The sequence below is a fragment of the Globicephala melas genome, chromosome 13, assembly GCF_963455315.2.
Source record: "Globicephala melas chromosome 13, mGloMel1.2, whole genome shotgun sequence".
Lineage (NCBI taxonomy): Eukaryota > Metazoa > Chordata > Mammalia > Artiodactyla > Delphinidae > Globicephala > Globicephala melas.
This window is the reverse complement of record NC_083326.1, coordinates 42,917,479-42,943,935: the sequence shown is the minus strand read 5'-3', so window position 1 is coordinate 42,943,935 and position 26,457 is coordinate 42,917,479. Positions and strand designations below refer to the sequence as shown.

General features: G+C 39.1%; 1 protein-coding gene across 2 annotated transcripts in view; it reads right to left on the bottom strand.

Moving 5' to 3' along the window:
- Positions 1 to 5,616: 5,616 nt before the first annotated feature.
- Positions 5,617 to 26,457, bottom strand: part of B4GALT6 (beta-1,4-galactosyltransferase 6) — a 65,085-nt gene continuing 44,244 nt past the window's right edge. For both annotated transcript variants that reach the window (XM_030876479.2, XM_060310403.1), the window contains 5 exons: positions 19,672 to 19,788; positions 12,726 to 12,913; positions 10,001 to 10,123; positions 9,609 to 9,710; positions 5,617 to 9,083 (listed from right to left, as the gene is read on the bottom strand). In XM_030876479.2, the coding sequence (XP_030732339.1) occupies positions 8,936 to 9,083; positions 9,609 to 9,710; positions 10,001 to 10,123; positions 12,726 to 12,913; positions 19,672 to 19,788 (678 nt within the window). In that variant the 3' untranslated portion in view covers positions 5,617 to 8,935. The remainder of the gene's footprint in view (positions 9,084 to 9,608; positions 9,711 to 10,000; positions 10,124 to 12,725; positions 12,914 to 19,671; positions 19,789 to 26,457) is intronic.

Below are 26,457 nucleotides of genomic sequence, written 5' to 3'. Positions count from 1 at the left end.
GTCTTTTTGTGACAAGTGTGACCTCATTTTAACCAATTACATCTCCCATGACCCCATTTCAAAATAAAATCACATTCTGAGGTACTGGAGGTTAGGACTTAAACATATATTTTGAGGGGGACACAATTTAACTCATAACACTTGTCTTTCATGACATTGACACTTTTGAACAGTACTGATATCCGTTATTTTGGAGAACCACCCTCAGTCTGGACTCACCTGGCATTTTTTCAGGATTGGACTGAAATTATTGTTTTTGGTAAGAATACCACAGAAGTGATATCAGTGTTCATCTGAGTGCGTTATAGTTAGGAGTTGATGTTGTCAATATGTCATATTCTATGTCCCGTTTTTGATCAACAGAAAGTCTCATGTATTGTGCTGGTGTGGGTGGGAAGGAAATATCTCATAGCAAGAAAGAGGAGACAGAGAGGAAGAACCCTGGAACCTGGAAACACAGCCATGACGTTGTTGTTGTAGCTTTATAGGCCGGTGATGAAAACAAGATTCAACAAATGGAGAGAAGACAGTGTGTCAGTACTCTCCAGTCCAAATCCACCAGGAACACGTGTGTAGCTGAACCAGTTGGACTTACTACTCATCCCGGCAAGAGAGAACACACAACACTCTCACTAAGACAGTATTAGACAGACCCTATCACAGGGTTTGGGCTTTGCTTGGGTGGCTTGGGGGAGAGTCTAAGAAAGTGGGACTCTACTCTCTAGACTGGACGCCATCAGAAAGTGGGGACAATTCTATGACTGAGATCTCAACAGTTCATCTGTAGGGAAGGCAGACCAGAGCAGACACAAAGCTGTGACTGGTAAAGCAGAAATAGTTACTCCTTTCAGTGAAAAGGGAGGTTTGGGATTTTGTGGGTTTCAGCGATTCCTTTTTTTTCTTGCTTTGTCATGGTCTTAGACCGACATTGTTTGATGTTCTGTGAGACTGTTGTATCCAACAGAGCGACGATGGCCCAAACTAGCCTGTGATAAACTTGAGGCCAGTTCCCGAATGCCAGCAGCTGCTTTCCCACCCTCTTCCTCAATGTCTATAGAGCTGTTGAGAACAAAAAATCAGAAAATAGTGGTGATAGCTTTGCTGCGAATGGGGAGAGAATTAGAGGAGTCCATGAAGTTTTAGGCATCAATCGGTCCTGGCCAGCAGACTGAACGGACCACCCAGTCACTGAGCTCAGGAATATGGGCAGAGGGCAGATTTGTAGTCAGCGATGGGTGAGTTCAATTTTAGCCACAGTGAGCTTGAAGTCATCAAGCCAGTTTTCAATCTCATACCTTGGAAGTCAGCATTGTGTGTACACATACAGGCAGAGAACAAAACTCACTAATATTAAAATACCTCCTGAAACATTTGGATAGCACCTGCCAAACAAGGAAATTTAGGGTGTTTATGCCTTAACCTGTATTTTGTTCACGAAGGTGACACTTCTAAGAACTTTTCTCACCCAAACCCTCAGTCTTATGACCATTCCTTCCTTTTACTTCTCATTTCAGAGAACACAACACTCCTGTCCCTGCTTCAGCCCCACGACTTTTTCCTGCCTTTCAAAATGGAAATAAGCTCAGAATCAATTCCATTTTCCTAGCTTCCCATTCTCTGTGGGTTAGGACTGCCCCAGTTAATTTAAAGCCAAGGCAGATGGTAATTCATCTTTGGCACTCAGTGCAAATGCTGAAGGTCTGTTCCGGAATCCCTGTCAGCCAGCAAGGAGAGAGGGGTTACCTGCAGCTGCTGAAACCAACACTGAGATGTGGAGCTTCCCCAGGGGCTCAGCAGTCACCCACCCACTGCCGCTGCCACTAATGTCACTCCCCGGGAGGCTGAAGGTTGGGAAACTGCGTATAGGGCAGGAATGCAACGGTGGGCTTGGGAGAGAACACTGGGGCTGGAACAAGCCCTGGCAGCTGCCCAAGTGAGGACTCACACTGAGCTTAGTGGACATGACTCGACAGCCTTCCTCAGGAGAGTGATTTGGAAAATACCCTGGAATATATTTCCAAGTATGTGGAGGACAGTCCCTAGCACATAGTCAGTGCTCAGTGAATATTTGCCAAAGGGATGAATGGAAAGGGTGGATCCAGGTAGGCAAATAGTTCTCATCTGAGACCTTCAAGTCCCTGGGGTTTTATCAGGGTTTTTCCCTCTCATATAGACGTGTGAGAAATGGCACCATGGAATGGACCAGTTTGCTGGGAAGCACTAAGACTACCAGCTCCCGGAAGTAACCTCGTTCAAATATTCAGTTTCAGGATCTGCATGCCTGGATTGATTTCAAGAACTCAGTCACCGAGAATGTCTACCATAAAATCAGTCGATTCAAAATGTCCCATTGGGGGCCTGGCTAGCTCAGTTGGTATAGCGTGAGACTCTTATAAAGTTGCCACTGCCTAGGCCCAGGGCCAAAAGAAAAAAGGGTTCCTTTACTCAAAACTACAACTAAAGCCTACTGAGTGGATTTTGCCTCATTGTCTTGAAAGGCAGAGAAGCTCTGCTATTCTAGGCCTCCCCACAGAGTAGCAGCATGGGATGGGGGTCCTGCCTGGGGCCGACACTGCAGGGGGGTCGGAGCCCTGCATGGAAGTTGGGGCCTTGACAGGAGTCAAGACCCTTCCTGTCTGGACTTCCTCTGTGCAGATGCAAATACCAGAAGCCTACCAGAAGATTCCGAAAGGTGGGGTAAGGCAGACCAACTGCCCAAGGACACAGAGACTCGAGGAACAACCCAGCCATGAGTCCCGGGAGTTCTTTTCTTGCCTCTTTGATATCCCAGCCTGGGTGCTAGAGAGGTCTGCAACCAGAAATGTCCATAACTGACCCAAAGAGAAAAAGCCCCTCAAGAAATGCCTGCTCTCCACATCCTGAGAACCTAGAAGGGTGCAGACCAGCAGGCACCGTTCAACCATACTGTCTATTCTCCAGAAGGGCACCCTAAGAATAGCCAGGGCCTTTCCCACTCCCACTGAGGAGCAGTGGTGGCCAAACCCTATCGCCCCACCCACTCCCCACCCCCATCTCCTCCGTGGTGTTGAGCCTGTGGGTGGAACTCTGGGAACTCCCCTCGTTTATGTGGCCTGAGATTTTTGCCCCTTTTTCTGTTGGGTTTCCAAGTAGGTTATAAGATAGAGGAAAAGAGGTGAGGTTGGCTTCCATGAGAAGCCCTTGGCGAGCATCTCCCTTACTTGGCTGTAGCCTCCTTGGGGGAAGGAATCGGGTCTTAAGTCACTCTCATGCCACCAGAACAGCCCAGTGCCTGAGACACAGCAGGTGCTTAATAAATGCCCTAAAATATTGGGGTTGGAGAGACTAGAGACCAGCCTGCCAGAAGCTGCTAGACAGGCTGAAAGACTGCATAATTATCCTATACAAAATGACATTTATACAAGGTCAAGGGATAATGGAATAATGTGGGGCAAATCTGGTTACCCATAGTGACCCTGTTCTGCCTGAACGAAAGCACTCACGGGATTTCGCTAAGACTCCAGGGAAACTAACAGCCACCATGATGTTTCCTGATTCTAACAATGGTGGTGGTAGAAGAAGAAAGGAGAAGAGCAGGTGAAGGAATGGAAGAAGGGGAGGAAGGACTGTGTAAAAGAAGTTGAATCCTTGGAAATTAACTAAATATGCTTTAAAATATTCCACCTCAGATGGAAATGATGTCCCAGAGGTAAATTAACACCTTCTCCTTGATAAATCAAGCAGGTGTTTTCGGATCTGCTCTCACTCTTTCATCACAGTATCTGTGCCTTGTGACAACATTTATTTTGTGGTATCATACTTAAAATATGACACAAGACAATTGGCATGAAAGAAAAACTTGTCACTCTAAAGCTGAAAACTGACTTAATATAAGCCAAGCTTCTGCTCAAGAGTCCAGCACTGTGCTAAGTGCTCTATTAGAATTAGCTGCTTTAATCATCTGAACAATCCTCAGGTAGTTCCTATCGTCCTCCATTGAGAGACCAAGAAATTGAGGACCACAGTTTAAAATTTTGCTGTAATTTCACAGCCAATAATAGGGAATCTGTGAATTCAAACTCAGATCAGTCTGACTCCAGAATCTTTGCTTATAACTACCACCTTCCACACAGTTCTACTGAGAATTAACTGCAAATACTCAAGGTCTGTTGCAGAAAAGCACTGATCTCAACCACCCTTCTGAAGTGTAGTGTTTCCAGCTAAGAAATATTCTGCACGTGGAGAAAATCTGCTCCTTCAAGATGCTCTGTTGGTTCTTTAATATTGCATGAGTGAAATATAAAACTGAGTTTGCAGAGGGCACAAAGGAGCACCTCATTTGATAGGATGTGGGTTTTCAGGTGTTTCCACTCTCAGTTTTACACACAGAGGACAGTAAACTCCTTGAGGGTAGGTAATGTCTGATGCTTCTTGGAGATCCTCCAGAGCACAGACTTCAACTAATGGAGTTGGGAAGATTAAATTAGCAATGGAATTCAGGCCCACCAAAATATGTTGTAGGAATGTGCTGAGAAAAATACAAGTTTTATTTTTCAACCCATATATTTTTCTTTTAATTGTAGTATAATTTTGAGTGATATAGCACTATCTTTTCTGAAGTCACTTAAATCAATAGCAGTAGAGTACTCCTTAATAAACGCCTTTTCTAAGTAAAACAATTTTGGTCCAGGATATCTCCACAGCCTTAAATCCATACAAGGAAAAACTTTTTTTTTCTTTTGCATCTTTATGAAATGATGGGTGTTTAATCATATCATTATGCTGTACACCTTAAACTCAGACAGTGCTGTATGTCAATTATATCTCAATAAAACTGAAAGAAAAAAATAAAGACAACAAAAAAATTATAAAACCATTAAATTAAGTTGGCATGATTCATCAGAAGATACATTAATACCATAGGTAGGAACCTGGGGCAGACTAAGAGAACTCCATTTTATGGCTTTGCATGACTACATGATTATGACTTAATGATTGGCTTTATTTGTGATATATAGTGGACAATATTCTGGTAGCTCATACTACGCATACAGATTAATAATACTGAGAATTCATCACACAAATAATTAAAGTTGATAAAAGTCATAATCTCACCATCTAGTCCCAAACGCAAATCTAGTCTTGAGGTATTTTTGAGATTTGACTGTTTGCCTTAAAGATATTCAGACTCCTAATACCTGAAAAACAAGAAGGGAATTGCCCACAACACACCAGCTTAGTTTACTGAAGTTGTGCAGGGAGAAGAAAGTTATGCTAAAAATGACTTCTTAAATATTCATTTTGATACAGTAGATTACTAACTGCATTGGTGAAAATATTTAAGTGTCACGGTGTCTCCTCTGAGGTCCAAGCTATGAGGTGATCTCTAAATGTATTTAACAGACACTGTTGCAAAGGCATATGTGATCACCTCATACTCATGGTGTAATCCTAGTGCAACCAAGGTATTCACCAGCAATTCACCTGGAATTCAGGAACACACACACAACAAAACCCCAGATAATCCAAAAAAAGTTCCCGAGAGAAAATAATTACATCATCACACCAGGTCTTTAGAACATTATATTTCATAAAAGACAATGATAAAAAAGTACAAACATTTCCATGAGAAGCAAAAAAAAAAAAAAGAAAAAAAATGAGAGTACAAGAAATTACTAGCATTTATTTCAGTGCATTTATATAGAGGCCTTTCAGATTTTAATAAATAAAATAATCTTAAGTACACTTCCTTTTTCTGATAAACACTATGACCATTTTAGTTCTCTCACTGGCATATTTGCAAATAAAAGATAATAAATCTAGAGTACCAGTATTTGTCTGAAAAGTACACAACGAAATACAACAGAGATAAGCAAAGGCCAAATAAAATGACACAAAGTCTGCTTTCACGTGTACAGAGCTTCCAAAAGAAGGAGAATATTGTATTGGATATTTTCCCATTTTGTTTTAAAATGGATATCAACATCTTGGCTGGGAAAGGAGAATAAGCAAGCTTTAATACATACTTTTGTATTTACATAATATTGCAAATAAGGTTTTCTTACTGAACACCTTTTCACAAAATACAAACAGAAATTTATAATTAGACTTAAAAAAATATTCATTAAACCCCAGTTTTGGCAAAGACTTAAATGACCATCTCCACTGTGAATGAGATATAATGTTACAGCAAATGTGTACACTTCTTCCTTTTCTTTTCTACAAACAGGCCCATTAATCATTACTACTTTCTCTAGTTGAAAGGCACTATATAAGTTTCCCAGTAGGGCCATAAGGAGCTCATAACTATGTCCACATATATAAGTTTCTTGACTTTGAGACTAAGAAATACAACACATAAGTTATCAGAGGATGTTTTCATAATTTTAGAAAGGTTTCAACTTGCTTGACTTGATTTGTTTAGAAATGAAATATTTTTTCTGTAGACATACCTAGCATTGCAACTGATAGAGTAGGTAATCAATACATGTTCACTAATAAATCAACCAAACTATAAAGATAGTTTGCATTTGCAATCTATTTGTTAATTTTTATGGAATACAGTTATTTTTATACAATGAAGATAACTGGGCAAAGCTATGTCACTTATATGCAAACATATAAGTTACTATTTATAGGCAACAATCAATTTGAGGTCTGCACTTAAAAAGAAAATAAAAACAAACAAAAGACAAAAAGCAAACTACTGAGATGGCTTCAAAGGATGACACACCGTATTCAAAATGGAAAATAGCAGAATATTCATGGCCCACTCCTAAAACAAAAATTACTACTAGACTTAATCCAAGAAAATAAGACAAATACTAGTAGAATGGAGTTCTCTTGAAACTATAAAAATGTGTATCAAAATGAGAAGATACCAAAATGTGGGCAGCTCCATATTAAAGAGAAAAATGTTTTCCTAATAAGACTCAGAAACAGCCCTAATTTCCCCCATGACTAAAATATTTAACTATTATTGGGTTAATTATGCTCCTATGCCCCTAGTATCTTGTTAGTGATCAACAAATGTTAACTTTCCCAACCTACTTTCTTTCATTTCATCAAATTAAAAAATTACATTGGCTATGAGAGACAGAAAGTGAATAGATACACAATTTAAGAACAAATACCTTGCTTTTCAGAAAGTTTGATTTTTCATTATTCTGAGTTATCAGCAAAGAAATGAAAAACAAATATTTTGGAAATATTTCTAAGAAATAAATGCAGAAAAATTCAGCTTGGTATCATAACCGAGAGCTACCAGTTTTCTCAAAGTGTAAGAATTTCAGTTATTTTATGATTTGGTTTGTGGTCATTTGTGTTACTAATATTTGCCATAGAAAATGCCAACTTCAAAATTAAATTTACAACCTGAGAGATAAATAACCATATTTCTGTGTTAGATGAATAATCCATTTCTATTGTTCCTCATGTTGTTGAAGATTCACTTTATAGATATTTAATTTTTTGTTTTAAATTTGTGAAAATATCTTAAGATATTTTAAAGAATCTTTGGTTAACCATAGTTGATAATTTTCAAAGTAAAGATACTGTTTGGTTTTGCTATGAAAATGCCATCCAAATTTAAGAGTAAGTAATATACGTGATGTCAGGTAGAGAAACCTGTTTTTAGAGAAGTGTCTTATTAACACCAATGCATTTAAATAACTGATAATGTATTTTAATATAATTCTATTAATTTATGCTTTTGTGAGGAAATTAACACCAGAGATGTGATATCTTAAAAGTGAAAAAAATACATGTAGTTTGAATGAAACTGGCCAACATTAAAAAGGATCCCTTCCAAACTTGAAATCCTATGAGTCTAATAATCAAACTTAAAATTTGTTTTTATCTACTAAGCATTTATCTTCATAAAAATAGAACATTTAATTTCTTACCTAATAGTATAATTCATTTGTATATTTTAAGTACTACTGGGTTTTCCATAACTCAATCTTTTACAAAACTGTTTTGCTTTTTTTAAATGAAGATTTTTTTTTTGGCTCTTCTGAACTAGAAATAATAAAAGCGCTGCTCACTATGAATTCAAAAAAATACAGTGTACAACCACACGCAACACTTGGGAACATTTTTTGAGGCACAAAATCCCTGACACTTACACCAGAGGTACATGAGAGACGTTTAACATAAAGAGGTCCTTTATATCATGTCACATCATAACTTTTAAGATTTTCTTGGTAATACTCATGCAATATACACAAACAATATGGTTGTGATTTAGCAAAATCCGATGAGATTACAAGCAAGGGGAAAAAAAGAGGTAATCCTCTGTAGGAAGAAAAGCTAAGTCCCTTCTTCTTACCCTTTAAAACCCTAAGGAAGCTGTGACTTCGTCCACACAAAAAGCTGACGGTATAAAGCTCAAAACTAGTACAACAGTGTACTGTATTAGTTGGCTGTCAATTATTGACAGTTCCTTCATTTCACACAAGGTTAACCTTTGTTTAGTGACATAAATTTACATTGTTTTATTCCATGCAAATAAAAAAATGTTTATAAAAGTCCCATAAAGGCATAACCCATTACATGCAAAACTGCCAACACATCTTGTTTCTCAACAATTTGAACACATTAATTTATATCACATATGTACAAAATATGTTTAAATGGAAATAAAGCATTCTCTTGAATTAAACTATAGATTTTAGTATAAAAATTTTCTCTTTGTAGGGAGCTCTCTTGACTGCCAGACTTAAGCAACAGCATCTGGTCTCTGCAGTGCTCGCCATGGGGTGTGTCTCAGGATAGAGGATGGGTGGGTGGAAGAAGGGTGACTGTATACAATCCCACAAGTAAACACTGAGAACACAGGCTCTTCTTCTCACCACCCAGGGCACTGTGACACATCCATTCACTGACCTCCATTAAGAGTGCACTCCAAGTTCCCGATCCAGCATTGTGGTCTATCTTGCCATGAGAGCTACTTCTTTTAATAGTCTTCAATTGGAGCTAACTCTGGCATGAGGTTTACAGATATATTTGTATACAACCTATCAACCAGTATTTTTGGCGTATATACTAAATTGTTCAACCCATCGATGTACTGGCGCTCTTTTGAGTATCTTAGTAATTTATACCTACAGTATTAGAGAAAAAAATTAAAAGTAACAGAAACATGTTTGAAAAGAAAAATTGATGAGGAATACGCTCAAGGTCATTCTTATCATTAAAGCACTTAAAGCTCTTTACAATTTTTGGTTCTTACGCATAATTAAAAATCTTTCTAGACCATTATTCTAAATTAACATTTTTACTAGTCTTAAAATGCTACCTGAAAATAAGTTATTTTGCACTCTTACACATTAGGTATCCTTAAGAAATAAAATGCATTACGCTTTATGTTAAGGAAACATTTTTACATAAATAATTAACTGGGCTCTTTAATATTACATGAATACATATATGTGTGTGTGTATGTAGGTATATGTATATGTATATCTCTTCAAAACAAGCACAAAATGCTCTACTTTTATAAACAAAAATGATATCGACAGAAAATCCCCTTCAGAAGTTTTTTGTGGGGAGTGCAATGCATTTTTAAAAAATCTTTCATAATTAAATAATTTTGAAACCTTGATATCTAAAGATGATATTAAACTTACCGTCCTAAGAACTGGACTTCACCTCGATGGTGATGAGGAATAGACTTGTATTTTCCCAGGTCCCCCTCTGGTCTTGTTACATTATATCCAGCATAGTGAACCCTACAACACAACATACAGAAATGAAAATACATTAAGAAATAAAATCTAACATAAAAACAGATTATGTGAGTTCAATTTAAAATGCAAAAGAATGCTCTAATGTACACGCTGTCAGTAATTTCAAAAGGGTACTACTCTCAATAAAAAAGGGAGAAACACAACGCAGGATTTAGGAACCTCAAAAATTTTCCACCCCAAAGAATCCTTTCCTGGAATAGAAAAGTATAGTTTACTTAAAGAAAGGAAATTTATAGAAATTCCATTATTAAGCAATTTGTACCTCAACATACCTATTCCAGAGGTCATCGTCTTCTCCTCCCCATCCCCAGAAGGCATTAGGAAAACCATTGATCTTTCTGAACTGTTCCACTGTCAGTCCACTTACACCGCCAAAAAACTCTTTATAAGGAAGACTAAAAAAGAAAGCAGAATATAGCATTCTAAAAATGAAATCAAAACTGTTTGCCATATGAAATCGAGTTTTCAGTCTTTTACATGCTTTGCAAAATATACCCCTACTTCCATATAAACAATTATGTTGACTAAATCATATTCTGGGAAGAGTAAAGTACATCAAGAAACAAAACATCTTTACGCTCTAGTGAAACAAGTACATCTAACTGTGTTACGCAAAACACTTGTGGTACCTGAAATTTAATATTGAGTATTGTTACTTTATAAGACTCAAAACCTAGTGTTCAAAAATGGTCTACTTTCACACCAAAAGTAGACTTGATCAATAGCTGCTAAGGCAATGTTAGATGTTACTAAGCTAATTTCCTAAATTAATTGATATTAATTTATTAAATACATTATTTATCATATAGACTAGGATAAATATAAATTAGTAAAAACAAGTCTAGCATTTAATTTTGAAAAAACTAGCTGCGTATTCCTGTAATGATCTTCTCTATTTGGACTACACTCCCAAAATATTCATGGATATTTACAAATATATTTATTTTTAATGCACTAATAGTTAGAAGAATGACAATTTTTTGAGATGTAACTGACCCTGTATTAGTTTCAGGTGTACAACATAATGATTTGATATATGTATATATTGCAAAACGATTACCACAATATGTCTGGTTAACATCCATCACCATGCATAGCTACTTTTTCCTCATGATGAGAGCTTTTAAGAGCTATTCTCTTAGCAACTCTCAAGTATACAGTACAGTATTTGTTACCTAGAGTCACCTCTGTGGCCACAGAAGATGAGAGAGGCAGCTCCCACAGAGAACTCCAGGCTGCAGGACAAAGCAATCCTGGTCCCACACTGGGCCAAAGGCACCCCAAGACAGTAACAGCAATGCTGACCCCAAAGTCTACCATGGTGTCCCAGGGTACCTCACGAGGCTTGCACTGGGGAAGTTAGATTCTAGTTATGATACCAGTTGGGGTCCAATAGGGCCAATAAGCGCTCATGGCAGCACTGTGTTTCCCACATCAGTTGCATTATGCTTGCCCAGGCTAGGGGTTTGGGAGAAACCTGAAATCAGTAGATAGGTAAAGATGGATAAGTGCGTGTGTGTGTTCACTGGCATGTATAAATTGCCAAGCACGTTAATTCCATTTAGTGTTCTGCTTAAAAGCAGAAACAATCAACTGCACTATACCCAGAATAGAAAAAGATTAGATAAAATGAAGGTGTAATAGATAAAGAACAGAAAACGGAAGGTTGACAAACACAAATCTAGTAGTGTTTACCTGACACTGTCCAAAGGGAGAGAGACACTGCTCTGGGGACCTGAGCGTTCTGGTCAGCAGCCTTCACGGCGTGGGCACCACTGTGGGCAGGGACACCTCATCACACTTCAGCCCATGCACTGTCCGGCCCGTTCCCTGCTCTGCTGCCATTCTCTCTAATTTCTATTCCAACTTCCAAGATACCCTATGCACCCTGGGATTAGTCTAGGTAGATATGAGTATTTTACTGATTAGAAATTAATATTTTCAAATAAAAAATTAATTTAGAATCCCTAGTTTATATGACATTTATGATATCTTTTAGTAAAAATCAATTATGCTAAATTTAATTTGACTCTAGTGGGCTGACTAAAATTGAGTTTCTAGAAGTGCTAAGAATCAGATCCTGAACCTGGATGACCTTCCCAAGGTAACGCCAGACTTGGCTTTCAGATACTATGGTAATAAGGAAAAGGTTTTCTAATGATAACAACCAGTCTAAAAAAAGACAAAAAACAAAAAAAAGGCACTCTTCCTGTTTCAGTGCTAATTCACCTGGTCTCATCACGGAGACTTTTTGCTTCTCTAACTCGACAGGTGAGGCAGCAGGCAAAACAGTGATGAAGGCAACACCTCCCCTGCTCCAGGCTATTTTCTCTCCTCTCCACTTCCATGAGTCAATGAAAACTGTGATCTCTTTCCCAAATTAGACCTTTAATGTCAATTTAAGTCACTGTCACAGCTCCGATGACAGTATCATTTCAAGGCATCTCCAGTCAGAGAACGAAAAAATGTTTCTTCTTATTAAAGGCAGGTCAAGAATCCATAGCTTAGGAAGAAGAAAATATACTGCAGAAGAGCGGGCCTTCACTGCACAGGAACAACCCTGGGAGAGGGAAGAGAGGGGAGCCAACCTGTGCTGTGCTCCTACCTGGGGCAGCCCAGCGCCTGGGATCTCGCAGAACCCGTGGACGGGCTCTAGTGCTCCCTGAACAAGGAAACCAATGTTCAGAGATCCAAGTCCTAAGATGCAAATCCAAGCCCTCTAACTGCTAAGCGTGAAAATCAGAAGTTAGGTCCACATTTCCTTGACCGTAGAAACCAGGCTCTATTTCCCACCACCCCACGCTGAAACCTGTGTGTGAGGAAGCGACTGGATGGACCACAAGCGACCCTACACCCCGGCTCCCTGCGAGGAAGGGCTGGAGTTAAAGATACCCTCTAGGCTCTTGAGCCCTCTCAGATCCAGGCACATAACGCTGCTACCATTTCAATGATATGATTTTGCAGGTGTGCTGCAAAAGAAGAGTGTACATTACTTACATATACATGTATTTATCCAGCTTGGCTGCAAAGTGACGTGGCATTTCTCCACATCCGTAATAGTTTCGGTCATTTTCAGGTAGATGATCCACATCGTGGAAGATTACACAGTCCCAGACACCGTCTTTCATGGCCTCTTTGAAGCCCACATTGAAGAGCATTGCACGGTTAAAAGGCTGTGTGCCAGTCTTCACAAAGAGAAAAACAGAAATGTACTCAGGCCTTGCCATGACTTTTTTCTATACCTTTATAACTTGTTGAATCATGGTCAAATACTAATAATAAATGCACACAAACCAAATGGATAAAATAATAAACATGTTTCAGGATTTTCAAATATACTATTTAAATTATTACATAATTTTATACTTTGGTAACACACAAGAAAACACTGTTATTTTAAGGGCCACTGGTAGATCATCAACTTTATATAATGATATAATTCATGTTTCTGTTTTACTTCAAATGTATCAGGATATAGATTATTTATGACCAGGAAAAAAAATAAAGCCATTGAAAATAATATAGCTTGTATTTTTTAGCAAAGCTTTCCATATGGTGTCCAGACTAAAAGAAGCAGGAAACAAAGTGACTCAAGAAGCAGTAACCCTTCTCTTACATAACAAGGCCAGAGAGGGCTAACTTTGCATTACTAATGCTTGTAATAGAGACAAAGGCATTCTCAGAGACAAAAACAATTGGAACTTATTACACAAAACCCAATTTCCTTTATTATAACCATTTTCCTTTATTACTAGGGAAAATAAAGTGTCCAGACAACAGTTTCTATTCTTATTATGCTTGTTTATGATAAAGACCAAGAGCATCTGAAGGGACAAAAAAAAGTGGGAACTTATTACACAGAACCCAACTTCCTATATAATGACCACTTCCCTTTACTTATGAGGAAAATTATATTAAGGTGCATTGGCAATAAAAGGTTTCATGCTACAGCTAAAGAAAATTAAAGAGCAATTTACCTATGCCTTGGCAATATTTCTCAAAATCATTTCCAAAACATAAAACAAAAAATGATTATGAAAGAAGTGAATGAGATGCACAATGCAGTCATCACCAGAGTGAGCCCTCAAAAGTGAAAAATAACTAATTTTTAGTCCTGGGTCCTGCACTAACTTGAGGTAATAGAAATCACTTTACTTTTTACAGCTTTTCCTCACCAATGAAATGGAGAGAATAAAAAGGAAAGGCAGTTAAATTATAATATTATTACTGGTACATCACCAGTTTGAACAAATGACTTTCCTTTAAGATTTAAAAAACTGTTTTCATTAAATGTGGACATAATACTTAATGGCTTATAATAAAAATAAGAAGTTTTATGTCGAACCCACCTTCATCTTCCAAAAGCAATACATTTACACACCTCTAGTAGTTTATTCTGGTACTTATCTCCTCATTTCAAGGTAATGAAAGTTTTGATATTCCCTTGCCTCATTAACTTTTTAGACACTACTGATTTCTTACCATGGTCATTGAGGATTTATACCCCCCCATTCACTGCCCCTCCATCCATTCTCCCAACAGAGTTATGTCATAATTTTTTGTTAAGTCAACGGTATTTGCATTATTATGACTGTATATATATGACTGTTGAGTAAATTATGATTCTGTGTTCTTTCTCAAACTGAGATTCATAACTGTCTTCTGTTTTCTTACTTTTCTATATAACTAGTATTACTTTGTACAAAAGCCCCAGCAGGCATGCCCTGTATTTTTTAATAACTGATGCAATCATTGAAACACATCAAACCATTTATCGATTCCTCCTCCACCCGCCCCCCAAGCCCAACTCCAGCTGCCACGGCCCTCGCGTCTTGCTCCAGTCTTGACTGGTCTGACCATGTGCAACTATCATCCTGGGCCTCCTCTTTCATTCCCTACATCATCGGTGTCCTTTACTTGGCTCTCTCAATTTGCTGAGGAACATCCTTCAGCAGCCTCCTATCTCAGGATCCACGGGAGAAAAAAAAAATATATATATATATATATCTACATATATACACACACGGATATTACACATATACATATATATACATTTTAGCCAATGAATGACTGAAAATGCCATCAATCTACCCTCACACTTGATTGATATTCTGACTGGGTAAAAAATTCTACGTAAGAATTACTTTCTCCGGGGCTTCCCTGATGGCGCAGTGGTTGGGAGTCCACCTGCCAATGCGGGTTCGTGCCCCAGTCCGGGAAGATCCCACATGCCGCGGAGCGGCTGGGCCCGTGAGCCATGGCCGCTGGGCCTGCGTGTCCGGAGCCTGTGCTCCGCAACGGGAGAGGCCACAACAGTGAAAGGCCCGCGTACCGGGAAAAAAAAAGAAGAATTACTTTCCCCTATAATTTTAACGGCATGTGGTTCCACAATCTTCTAGGTATCAGCACTGCTGAGAAGGTTCATATGATTCTGATACATAATCACTGGTAATTTTTCCTACAGAACCTTTTTGATACCTTCCCTTTTTTTTTTTTTTTTTTGATACCTTCCCTTTTTAATTTGCATTCTAAAGTTTCAAAATAATATGCTTTAAAGCTCTATATTTTATTCATGTGTACATGTGGACCCCTTTAATCTGAAGACTCATGTCTTTGCTTCTGGAAAATATTCTTATATTATTTCTTTGGTCATTTTACTCCACCCCAACCCCGTTTTCTTCCTGCTATATTTTTTCAGAACTCTGATTAGCAAGTGTATTTGTTATCTACTGATGTGTAACAAATCACAGCAAAACTAGTGGCTAATAAAACCACAGTCATTTATTATGCTCAAAGCACCTGTGATAGGAAATTCTGACAGCACAGCAAATATCCCTGATCACTGCTCCATGATGTCTGGGCGTCAGCTGGCAGATCCACTTCCAAGAGGACTCAGTCACACAGCCAGCAAGGTGACGCTGGCAAGTCAGTTCTTCTCCACAGGGTTGCTTGAGTGTCCTCATGACATGGCAGCTGGCTTCCCCAAGAGCAAGTGATCCAACAGACCAAAGCAGAAGCGGCAATGTCTTTTATGACCTAGCTTCAAAAATCACACACTGTCACTCTGCAGTGTGGTTGTCCACACAAGTCAGCCCTTATTCATTGTGGCAGGAGACCATACAAAGAGGCAAGGATCCTTGGGGACCACCTTGGAGGTGGTTACCCCTGTGAGGCATTGATACTTCTTAATTTCTCCTGCTTTGGTTCTAGTTTAAGAGTTATCTTCTTAAGTTTATCTTCCAGCCATTCTATTGAAAGTTTTGTTTTACTTATCACATTTCCTTTTATGATAACTTTCTTATTCTGATTGCCCTTTATGGTGTTTTCATTTCACAGATGCATTATCTTTCCTTCACTCTCTGTGGATAGTGATTATGAGTTTTTATTACTGTTCATTTTTTTAAAAAATGTTCTCTGTTCCCTCCACTGTCTATATTTTCTATAATCCCTTTTGTTGGATTGGTTTTGTCTCCTTTTGTGGGAACCCTTCGCCGCCCATTCACGGTTGAGAGCAAGGCACTAAAAAGCTGAGGGGAACCTCCACATACGTATGTGAGGTTGTGGCACAGTACTCTTGGCTGCACACACACCACACATGCACACGCATGTGCACGAGCAAATCCCTAAGCCAAATTGAAACAGAAACAGAAGCCCCAACCCTCCTCGCCAGCGCTCTATGTGCCATAGCTCAGAAAACGGCAACACCCTCCTTCAAGACAAAAACCCTGCATCCTGGTTGACCATTCTCCGTTGCTCACAACGTACGTCTACTTCAACAGCAAATAATCTGACTTCTAAACCCAATGTAGCCCAAACCCAGCCACTGCTCACCTCCCTCCAACACCACCGTAGCCCGAGACAGCATCTTCTGCTGCCTGGCCCGCAGCAGAAGCTCCCGCTCAGTCTACTCTCCGCACCGTCATCTTCTCCAAAGACCATTAGATCACGCCATTCCTCTACTCAGAAGCCTCCAGCACCTTCTCACCTTCCGCGGGACAATCCAAGTCCTCCCCCAGGTTCTTTTTTTTTTTTTTTTTTTTTGCGGTACACGGGCCTCTCACTGTTGTGGCACAGGGTCCAGACGTGCAGGCTCAGCGGCCATGGCTCACGGGCCCAGCCGCTCCGCGGCACGTGGGATCTCCAGACCGGGACACGAGCCTGTGTCCCCTGCATCGGCAGGCAGGACTCTCAACCACTGCGCCACCAGGGAAGACCCTCCCCCAGGTTCTTCATTACCTGCGTCTATCCCACCTATGATTTCCTGCCTCACGTCTTTCTTCACTTGTCTCTCCAGCAACACTGACCACTTTGCACAATCACACCATGCGCTCTCCTGCCCTGCCTGGAACACACATCCCCGAACGTCAGCATGGGCTGCTCCTTTGTTCAGGGCTGCTCCCACCTCACCTCCTCCGAGAGCCTTCCGTAAAGACTCTGAAGGAAAGAGCACATCTCCCTGCCCCTACTGCTCTCTGCCCCGACTCTTAGCTCCGGGCACCACCTGACATACCACATGATTATTTACTGCCCTCCTTCCCTCACAAGAACAAGAGGCCTCACCTGGCTTGTCCCCTGCTGTCTCCCCTTTGTTGAATGAATGAAAGCGGGCTTCATGGAGGTGATAAAGTGAGGAACTGGCCTCTTCCTCTGGAGACTTCCCAACATTAGACCAGGCATCATCTCCCTGGGGCTAAGCTACTTCTCTAGTGAAGAGGCCACTCATGCCCTGCCTCAGTTGAAGGGGTTGGGGGGATTCACACCAAACGACTGGCTTCAAACAGTCAGACAAGGAAAAGGACAGAGGGCGCTTGGGGTCCACAGGCAACCCGACTCAAGCCTCTGCTCTGAGGTGCCAGAGTTCGGCTGCATCAGCACCGGCAGGACCCGCGCTGGTTTCTCCAAGGAGAAACTTTTCATTTTCTACAACATACAACAGAGTAATCACCTGGCAGCAAAAGCCAACTTAAGAAACTAGGGATCTGACTGTTCTGCAATCAAACTTTTAAACAATCCCTTAGTTTAGTCTAGTGCTTCAGTTCGTCTTTCAAGGGCTAAGATGTGCAGGGGGGCTTTGTCCAGCAGACTAACTCAATCCTTGTCACCATCCCCCTTGACAGCACGTGGGTCTGAGCCCCCTGTGCTGGGCTAAGGGAGGGCGTGTCTGTGCTCCACCTGCCTCTTGACTCTCAGAAGTGGGCTGAAATCGCTCAACTACTTCCATCTCTTTGTCTTTATAGTTTAATAACTCATTAAAAGTTTTTTCTTTCACTCATTTTAGGAGTCTGGAAAGGAAAAGAGGGAAATATGTTGTACCCCCTTCTATATTTAACTGGGAGTTCTGAGCTGCTCGTCAAAGGCTTAGCCCTTCTGGCACCAGTCCAGCAGGAAAATGACTCTTCTATTTCATATGTGGTAAAGATGTTACTAGCTCAAAACCACAACACACTATCAAACATACAGGCCTGAATTAATATTGATCAAAGCTAAGATTCAGACTTAAGACATTTATAAAATATGGACCTTAGCTGCTCTGCAGACTTCTTCATCACATACACAAAATAATTCAATGGTGTGGACTTGCAGAAGAAAATGCCTCTAAAAACAGAGGCAGGGCTTCCCTGGTGGCGCAGTGGTTGAGAGTCCACCTGCCAATGCAGGGGACACGGGTTCGTGCCCCGGTCCAGGAGGATCCCACATGCCGCGGAGCGGCTGGGCCCCTGACCCATGGCCGCTGAGCCTGCACGTCCAGAGCCTGTGCTCCGCAACGGGAAAGGCCACAACAGTGAGAGGCCCGCATACCGCAAAAAAAAAACCCCAAAAAACAAAAAACACAGAGGCAGATATCTCATCCCCCAACACATTATGAAGACTGAAGTTTCAAAAAAGGAAACTAGCAGTTGGTAAAACGGATCTAGAAGTTTATAACTATGGCTATCATGAAAGTAGCTAAAATTTTTAATTTACTATCAGGTTAACAAAAGTTAATTTTCATAATATAGGTGATTGCATTAAAAAGCACATATGCTCTATATACATCATTATATGAACAGGAAACAGACCTTAAAAGGGTGATTTACACACAGAGAACCATAAGTTACATTAAATACCCAGTACTTGCAGGGGGAAAAATAGAGGCAAAAAAGCTAAGAGCAAGAAAATAAAATTAAAAAAAAAAAAGAAAAGGTAGAATCAGCCACAAAGGACATGGGAAAACACACTAACTGTAACAATCTTAGGAAGAGAATCTGAATATTTTCTAATATTTCAAAAACAAAAAAAAAATCCCAGCATCTAATATAAGCTAGGTCACTTTCTGTCTACTGATAAAGAAATACATTTTTAGTCAGATTTAGTAAAAAGAATGACCGATCAGGATAAAATGAGGTCATCAATGTCAAAACCAAAAGTATCCAAATTACAATGTATTCTAAACATGAACAAAATGCACTTTAGAAATACTATATAGCAATCAGTGACAAAATTCAGCAAAGACCCTAGTGTTTGGGAAGTGGGGTTGGGGAGAGACCAAGGAAGAAATCCAAGATGACACCTTAAGTACAAAAGCAGGTGATGACAGAAGTAGAAAAACATAGTACAGAAAATATCTACAAAGGGTTTAAGTAAGTCTGAAAGAAACTGTACATACGGAATACTGATATTAAAGTATTTACAGAGAAAAAATTAGCTGATAATATGAATAATTATATGTATATTTCAGTTTAATAGGTAAGACATTAGATGATTTTAAATGATAGGAATACATCAACTGATAAAAGGATTAACAAAATGTGATATACACAATTAACAGGCTCAATCCAAAATGGAATTTTACCCAAATATAAAACCAAGGATTAACCTTAAACTACACACTTTTAATCACACAGTATCTAAGAGTTTACTATGTTCTAGTATACCCAGTTACCATTTTGAAAAATATTCTCACCTGTTCAATGACATAAAAGGCAAATTCCAGCCGCTGTTTTTGAAGCATTGGAATCAGATGCAAGAAAAAAATTGGAAGATGTTCATGGCGATTACGGAAAGGAATGAGAACTGCCACCTTTAAAACAAAAGAATCACATATGTAAATAAATACAGCAGCAAGCCCTAGAGGTAAAAGAAAAACTGACCCTTGAGATTCTCTTACTCATGAATTTTCTCACCAGAGATCCAACAATGGGCAAAAACAGACAAGGCCCTTGCCTTTGTGCCATTTAAGCTCTTGTGAACCTGGAGAGGTATAAATGGGCTCTGAAGGCCGTTCTAGGGATTGTGGTCCTTATCCTATGAAAACCATGAACGTCGTGGAAAGATTTTAAACGAGTGATAAAATCAGCTTTGGTGATGGCAAACACTACTATGAAGAGCAGTGTAAAGCAGATTGGAGAAAACCAAAAGTGGGCTCAGGGAGCTGGTTAGAGATTAATGCAAAGTCAAGACAAGAGGTAATGGTAGCTTGAACAGAGGCCGGGTAGAGGACAAGAAGAGAAGTGCATGAATTTTTGAAAACACTGAAGAGGTAAATGAACAGGATTTGTTCCTGGAATGGATATAAGGAGTGAGGGAGAGGGATGTGTCCAGACTGATTTCTAGGTTTTAAAGTAGATCATAAACAATAAGTTTATGGGTTTTAAATTGAATTTAAAAGAGATTCCACCTGAATATCTAGTATCGAACATGGCTCACCTGGTCTAGAGATATTTTTGAAAAATATAACAGATATATCATGGAATATAAATGAAGTTTGATAATTATATTAATATAATATTTTTCATCTAATCAAAATGCACAATTAAATTTTTGATACACTGCATGTTTATTTCAGTGGTAGGATAATATTCAGTTTAAAAATGATAATAAAATTATGTTACAATGTTAAGCTCAACAAAAAAGATAAGGTAAACAAGCACGAGCATCAGAGAAATTCACCCCTTAAATAAACCAAAGAAATGTGTATCTTATGTAATCAAAAAAAAACACGTTTACAGGAATTAAAATGGTTTCTCAGTAGACCAATCCTTCTTCTAATAAGAAAAAAAATGATCAAGACTCTCAAAATCAAGACTAAAAATCACTGTTTACAAAGTGTACTACTATAATATGGGAATAAATGAATAATGATCAATCATCACTTACTCAAGTCCTCTTTCCTGGATCCAAACTTCATCATATACAAGTCAAGTGACCCTACAATTCAGATTTTGCCCTTGAAAAAGCTAAAATGTTTTCTAACCATTGCTTTTCTTAGCAATTTCTGAGCTAAGCTAGCCTTATTATAATTGTGAATTTTCTAAAAACTGAAATTAAACCAAATAAGTTTTCTACAGATTATAAATTCTAAAATCAGAAGACCTAAATAGGCATTTCTCTAAAGAAGACATACAGATGGCCAACAGGCACATAAAAAGATGCTCAACATCACTAATTATTAGAGAAATGCAAAATCAAAACTACAGTGAGGTATCACCTCACACCAGTCAGAAGAGCCATGATCAAAAAGTTTACAAATAACAAATGCTTGAGAGGGTATGGAGAAAAGGGACCCCTCCTACACTGTTGATGGGAATGGAAATTGGTGCAGCCACTATGGAGAACAGTATGGAGGTTCCTTAAAACACTAAAAATGAGCTACCACATGATCCTGCAATTCCATTCCTGGGTATATATCTGGAAAAGATGAAAACTCTAATTCAGAAAGATACATGCACCCCAATGTTCATAGCAGCACTATTTACAATAACCAAGACATGGAAGCAACCTAAGTGTCCGTCAACAGATGAATGGATAAAGAAGATGTGGCATATATACACAATTGAATATTAGCCATAGAAAAGAATGAAATATTTGCCATTTGCAGCAACATGGATGGACCTAGAGATTATCATACTAAGTGAAGTAAATCATACAGACAAAAACAGATATTATATGATATTACTTATATGTGGAATCTAAAAAATGATATAAATGAATCTATATACAAAATAGAAACAGGCTCACAGATGTAGAAAAGAAACTTATGGTTACCAAAGGGGAAACGGGAGGAGAGGGAGAAATTAGGAGTATGGGATTAACAGATTCACACTACTATATATAAAATAGACAAGCAACAAGGATTTACTGTATAGTGCAGGGCACTATATTCAGTATCTTTTAATAACCTATAATGGAAAAGAATCTGAAAAGAAATATATATATATATGCACTTTGCTGTACACCTGAATGAATCACTTTGCTGTATACCTGAAACTAACATAATGCTGTAAATCAACTATAGTCCAATTAAAAAATGCCCAAAAAATTATAAATTCCAAAATCATTAGATTTTCAAAGAACATAAGAATCAAAATATGTCTAATAATAATGTCTATGTGTCATTCTATATTTTGGATTTTTAAATACAGCCTAATAAACTGGTTAAACAGAAAATTATGTAACAACATTAAACATGGGACTTATTAAAATTTCAACTATACCAAATAAATTTTACTGATGAATGAATAAATGTAAATAATTGACAATGCATAGCTTTAGGATCTGATCCTACTTGTAAAATCAGGACATGACATTAGATGTAGTCAATAGAAAATAGTAACATTTACCTGTGTATTTTACATTACCAGGATCATACATGAGAGAAAATTTTAAATTATTAAAATAGTTTTATTTTAAAAGAGAACAACACATGGTTTCATAAAATTGAAGACATCTAAACTAAAAACTCCATCACTAATTTTCCCTTAATGATGATGAGATAGTGGAAAAGAGAAAGAGACAATGGCTGTTCTGAGGCTGATACTTTCATGTCTACATTGATTCACATTTGGTAAGTGGTAGGAACCAAAGGGGCTCTGGTGCCTCGGCCAGCCCCACTCTGGGTCCCATTCTTCTTTGGTTTGCTCCATAACGTGGCTCTTGGCATATGAGCCTGAGGACCACGAGGCTACAGAACAATACGGAACCCACATCTACGAGTCCCTCCTGGGCTTCCCTGGTGGCGCGGTGGTTGGGGGTCCGCCCGCCGATGCAGGGGACACGGGTTCGTGCCCCTGTCCAGGAAGATCCCACATGCCGCGGAGCGGCTGGGCCTGTGAGCCACGGCCGCTGAGCCTGCGCGTCCGGAGCCTGTGCTCCGCAACGGGAGAGGCCACAACAGTGAGAGGCCCACGTACTGCAAAAAAAAAAAAAAAAAAAAAAAGTCCCTCCTGTACCCCACACAATGGCCACGGTTGGTGCTGAGCACTCCCTTCTGACTGAGGAGACTTGCTGACAGGCCTCAGTATCCATTGTTGGCATCTCCACAGAATTCCCAAATCTATACAACTCCCAAAGCAGTTCAGGAACCCCTAAGTTTACTCTTAGGATAGGAAACTGCTGTGAAAGTGAAAGGAGAAACAGGAGTTAGATGGCAAGTACAAATCCCTACCACTGACCTTATCTGAAATACATCAGTGTGATAACTTCTAGCAAAATTAGGGTCGAGCTTACTCTTCTTGGTTTTGAATTTGGCCACAAGTTGGCTGCCTATGATGTAAATGGGCTATAAAAGCAGTTAAGACGCATTATAGATATTTAAGGAAAGACGCTATTAAAAAGCTGCAGAGTCCATATTAAAGACAGCCCATATTAAATACAATGAGGCTGAGTAATCAGTTGAACATCTAAGAATAAACAAAGGTTGTCATGGCCCCAATACAGTAATTTCTTCAATAAAACATTTAAAATATTGAGTTGATTTTTCCTTAATATTATATGGAAACTGAGAGTATTATAAAAGAAAGAAAATGACCAGTGTCATGGCAAGTTCAAACAAGCTAAACTGTCGTTTTTACAACAAATGCATGTCCACATATTAATGAGACAGTTATCAAAGGTTTTGAATATGCCTAAAGTAAATTTTTTACTAAAACAAAGCTAAATAGCATCTAAAAATTCATTTGGCACGTCCCTTCCTTTGGCTGCGGAATTTCACTGTCAACAGTTTACAATTTATTGTCTAGGAAGAGAAGATCTCGGTATTCTGTGGTAATTTATCTCAAGGTTTAATAGCCTTTGTTTCAGGACATTCTTTCTTACATGTGCCCTAATCTGCTGTTGGAGCCACTCTCCTGTTGAAGCATCTCCACTGGAGATAGAACTAAACATCTGGTCATTACCTTCGGAAAAACAAGAGTCATCTTCATGAATCTCTCCTCACCACCTCTTGGTCAAGCAAAATTATCCACACGCACTTTGCTCCCACTTTAAAACCACTAATCTTACGGAATGTATGCACCTATTTTTCATCCTTGCTCATCTTCTCCTACACTCACCATGAAGAGATTAGCAAGAAAAATGCTGACTACATAAATTTTCCCCACCAAGATTTTGCCCTAGTTTCAAACTTCAAGCACACTACCGCTACGATGTCCCCAAATGACATGGCTGCTGACTTGCCTACCTTTCAGGGTGCACTAGCTGTCTGCCACTGACTAAGACAGAACAGAGTAGAAGCTGCCAAGCCTTCATTCTCCTGCAGTGTTTCAGGTCCCTCCTCCCCTCCCCCTCACTTCCAGTGCCTACAGGAGCTTCTTAAACAGGAGGCACGCGATAAAAATTGCAGGTTCACGTCCCTTTCCACCAACAGAATCAGGATGTCTGAGGACTGAGTTCAAGAATCTTCTTTTTTACCAAACACCCCAGGTAGCTCTGAAACACGTGGCTAAGACCCATCTTTGAGGAACCCTGGACTAGAAACACAACTCCAGGCCTCCGAGCAGATAACCCCATCAAGCAATTGCCTGATTCTTTAAAGGCTTAGGTTTTAGACCAAAGTGGTTCAGGCCTCCACCTGAACGCTGAATGGAACACAGGCAACATCACAGGTAAACACTTCACTTTAATGACCTGAAAAGCATCACTTTGCTCCTCTGCCAACCTCCCTTTTAGAAATAATCTTGCCTCTACAAGGCACCCGACCTGTGCTCAATCTTCCACTGCGACCTGCGATGTTCAAAATACCTAGGAATTGGTGAAATCACTAATTTTAGAAGATTAATTCCACTTGATTGGTCTTTGATGAACTTAGTTGGTATTTTTTTAAAAAGAAAAAGATCCTCAAATATTAACAATCAAGTTGATAGCAGATGTTTCACATAAATCTAGTTACTTCTTGTTTCCTTCTCTCTCAACTCAGTTTGATTAAGTATAGCAGGTATAGGTCACCTCTGAACGATCTCCAATTCCCTCTCATACCTTGAGCTGCGTAGCTCAGAACTAGAGACTATATTCTGAGAAGGGTTTGTGCATAACTGAAATAAGAGCAACGGTAGCATATAGTTCCCAAATAAAATAAGCCAATTTTTACATCCCTGAATTAGCTGGCTCCTGAAACTTCACTTTCAAAACTGTTACCTACTGATTCACTGGAGTTTACAGTCTACTAAAATCTGTAAGTAGAAACTACTTATGTGTGATATAGATATACCTCTCCTCTAGAAAATGAGGTGAAAACAAATGCTAAAATTTAAAATCCAACATCTGATGTAGACCACTGAAGAAAGGACAAGAAGACTTAATTTTCCTGATCCCAACTTATCCTACTGCTATACCACACAGTGCACACGTGAGAGGTATACATCACGTGTATTAATATACCTCTGAGAACCAACCTCCATTCTACCCCACAGCCTTTGTGATTGAGTATGCTTTTTCTTCTGTTAGCATTCAACGTACATACTCATCACCTAAGTAAGAAAAAGAATTTATTTTGCCCAGGACATTTTTTAAAGTAACATTATGTAAATTGGGCCATATTTTATATACAAATGTGAAGAAACTCAATCATGAAATAGGAAAAAATTCATTTATTATCCGAATCTGATCTGGGAAATAGTATAAAACAACTGTAATATAGAATGTGTTGCCAAAATCTGTACTGGAATCCATTTCAGCAGCTTTACAACTTGTTTGAGGGAAAAAAACCCAAACATTTAGTTAATAATTTGTAACAAGACATGTATCTGTCTCATAAACTCAACTCAACAAAACTGGGTTTGGCACTTCCCCTTTATACAAGAGAGGGTAAGCTCTACGTTAGGGATGCAGATGTAAATAATACACATCCCCAACACCCCCAAACACAAAGAGTTCAAGGCCATTTAAGTCAGAGGGCTTTTATCATAAGCTTAACAGCATACAATTCTCCTTCCCAGGAGTGACTTCTTTTGGTACCAAAAGACAAAACATTTTAGCAAAATACTGATATTTAAAACAGGAACTGGAAACTGTTTCCAATTCAGGCTAAAGCACAATCCTTCAGGATGTAGTATCTGATTTAATCATATGTAGTTTTCACTTGAATTACATAAATGCTGTTTCCTATTCAAACATAACATTACATGAACATGCGCTTATTAACCAATTTCACAGTACTGAGAACAACTCTGATTTAAACCATGGTTTTCAATTTTTTTTAAGCAGCAGGGGCAGGCCCACTTCCTTACAGTTTTTCAAACAAAACATTAAAAGTAGGATTCTGATATATCAAAAAGATTAAAAGCCTGTGCTCTGTCTTCTGAAACAGAGGCAAAGAAGAGCCCGAAGTTCTTCTTTTTGTGTCCTGCAGTGACCGCCGAGCAGCGTCTTTAGAATGCTGGGACTCAGGAACCCCAATGCTGGGCCCAACTGGAAACCACTGTTTCCAGGCCTTGGTGGGGCTATGCCTGTAGGTGTCAGTAACCACTAGGGACAG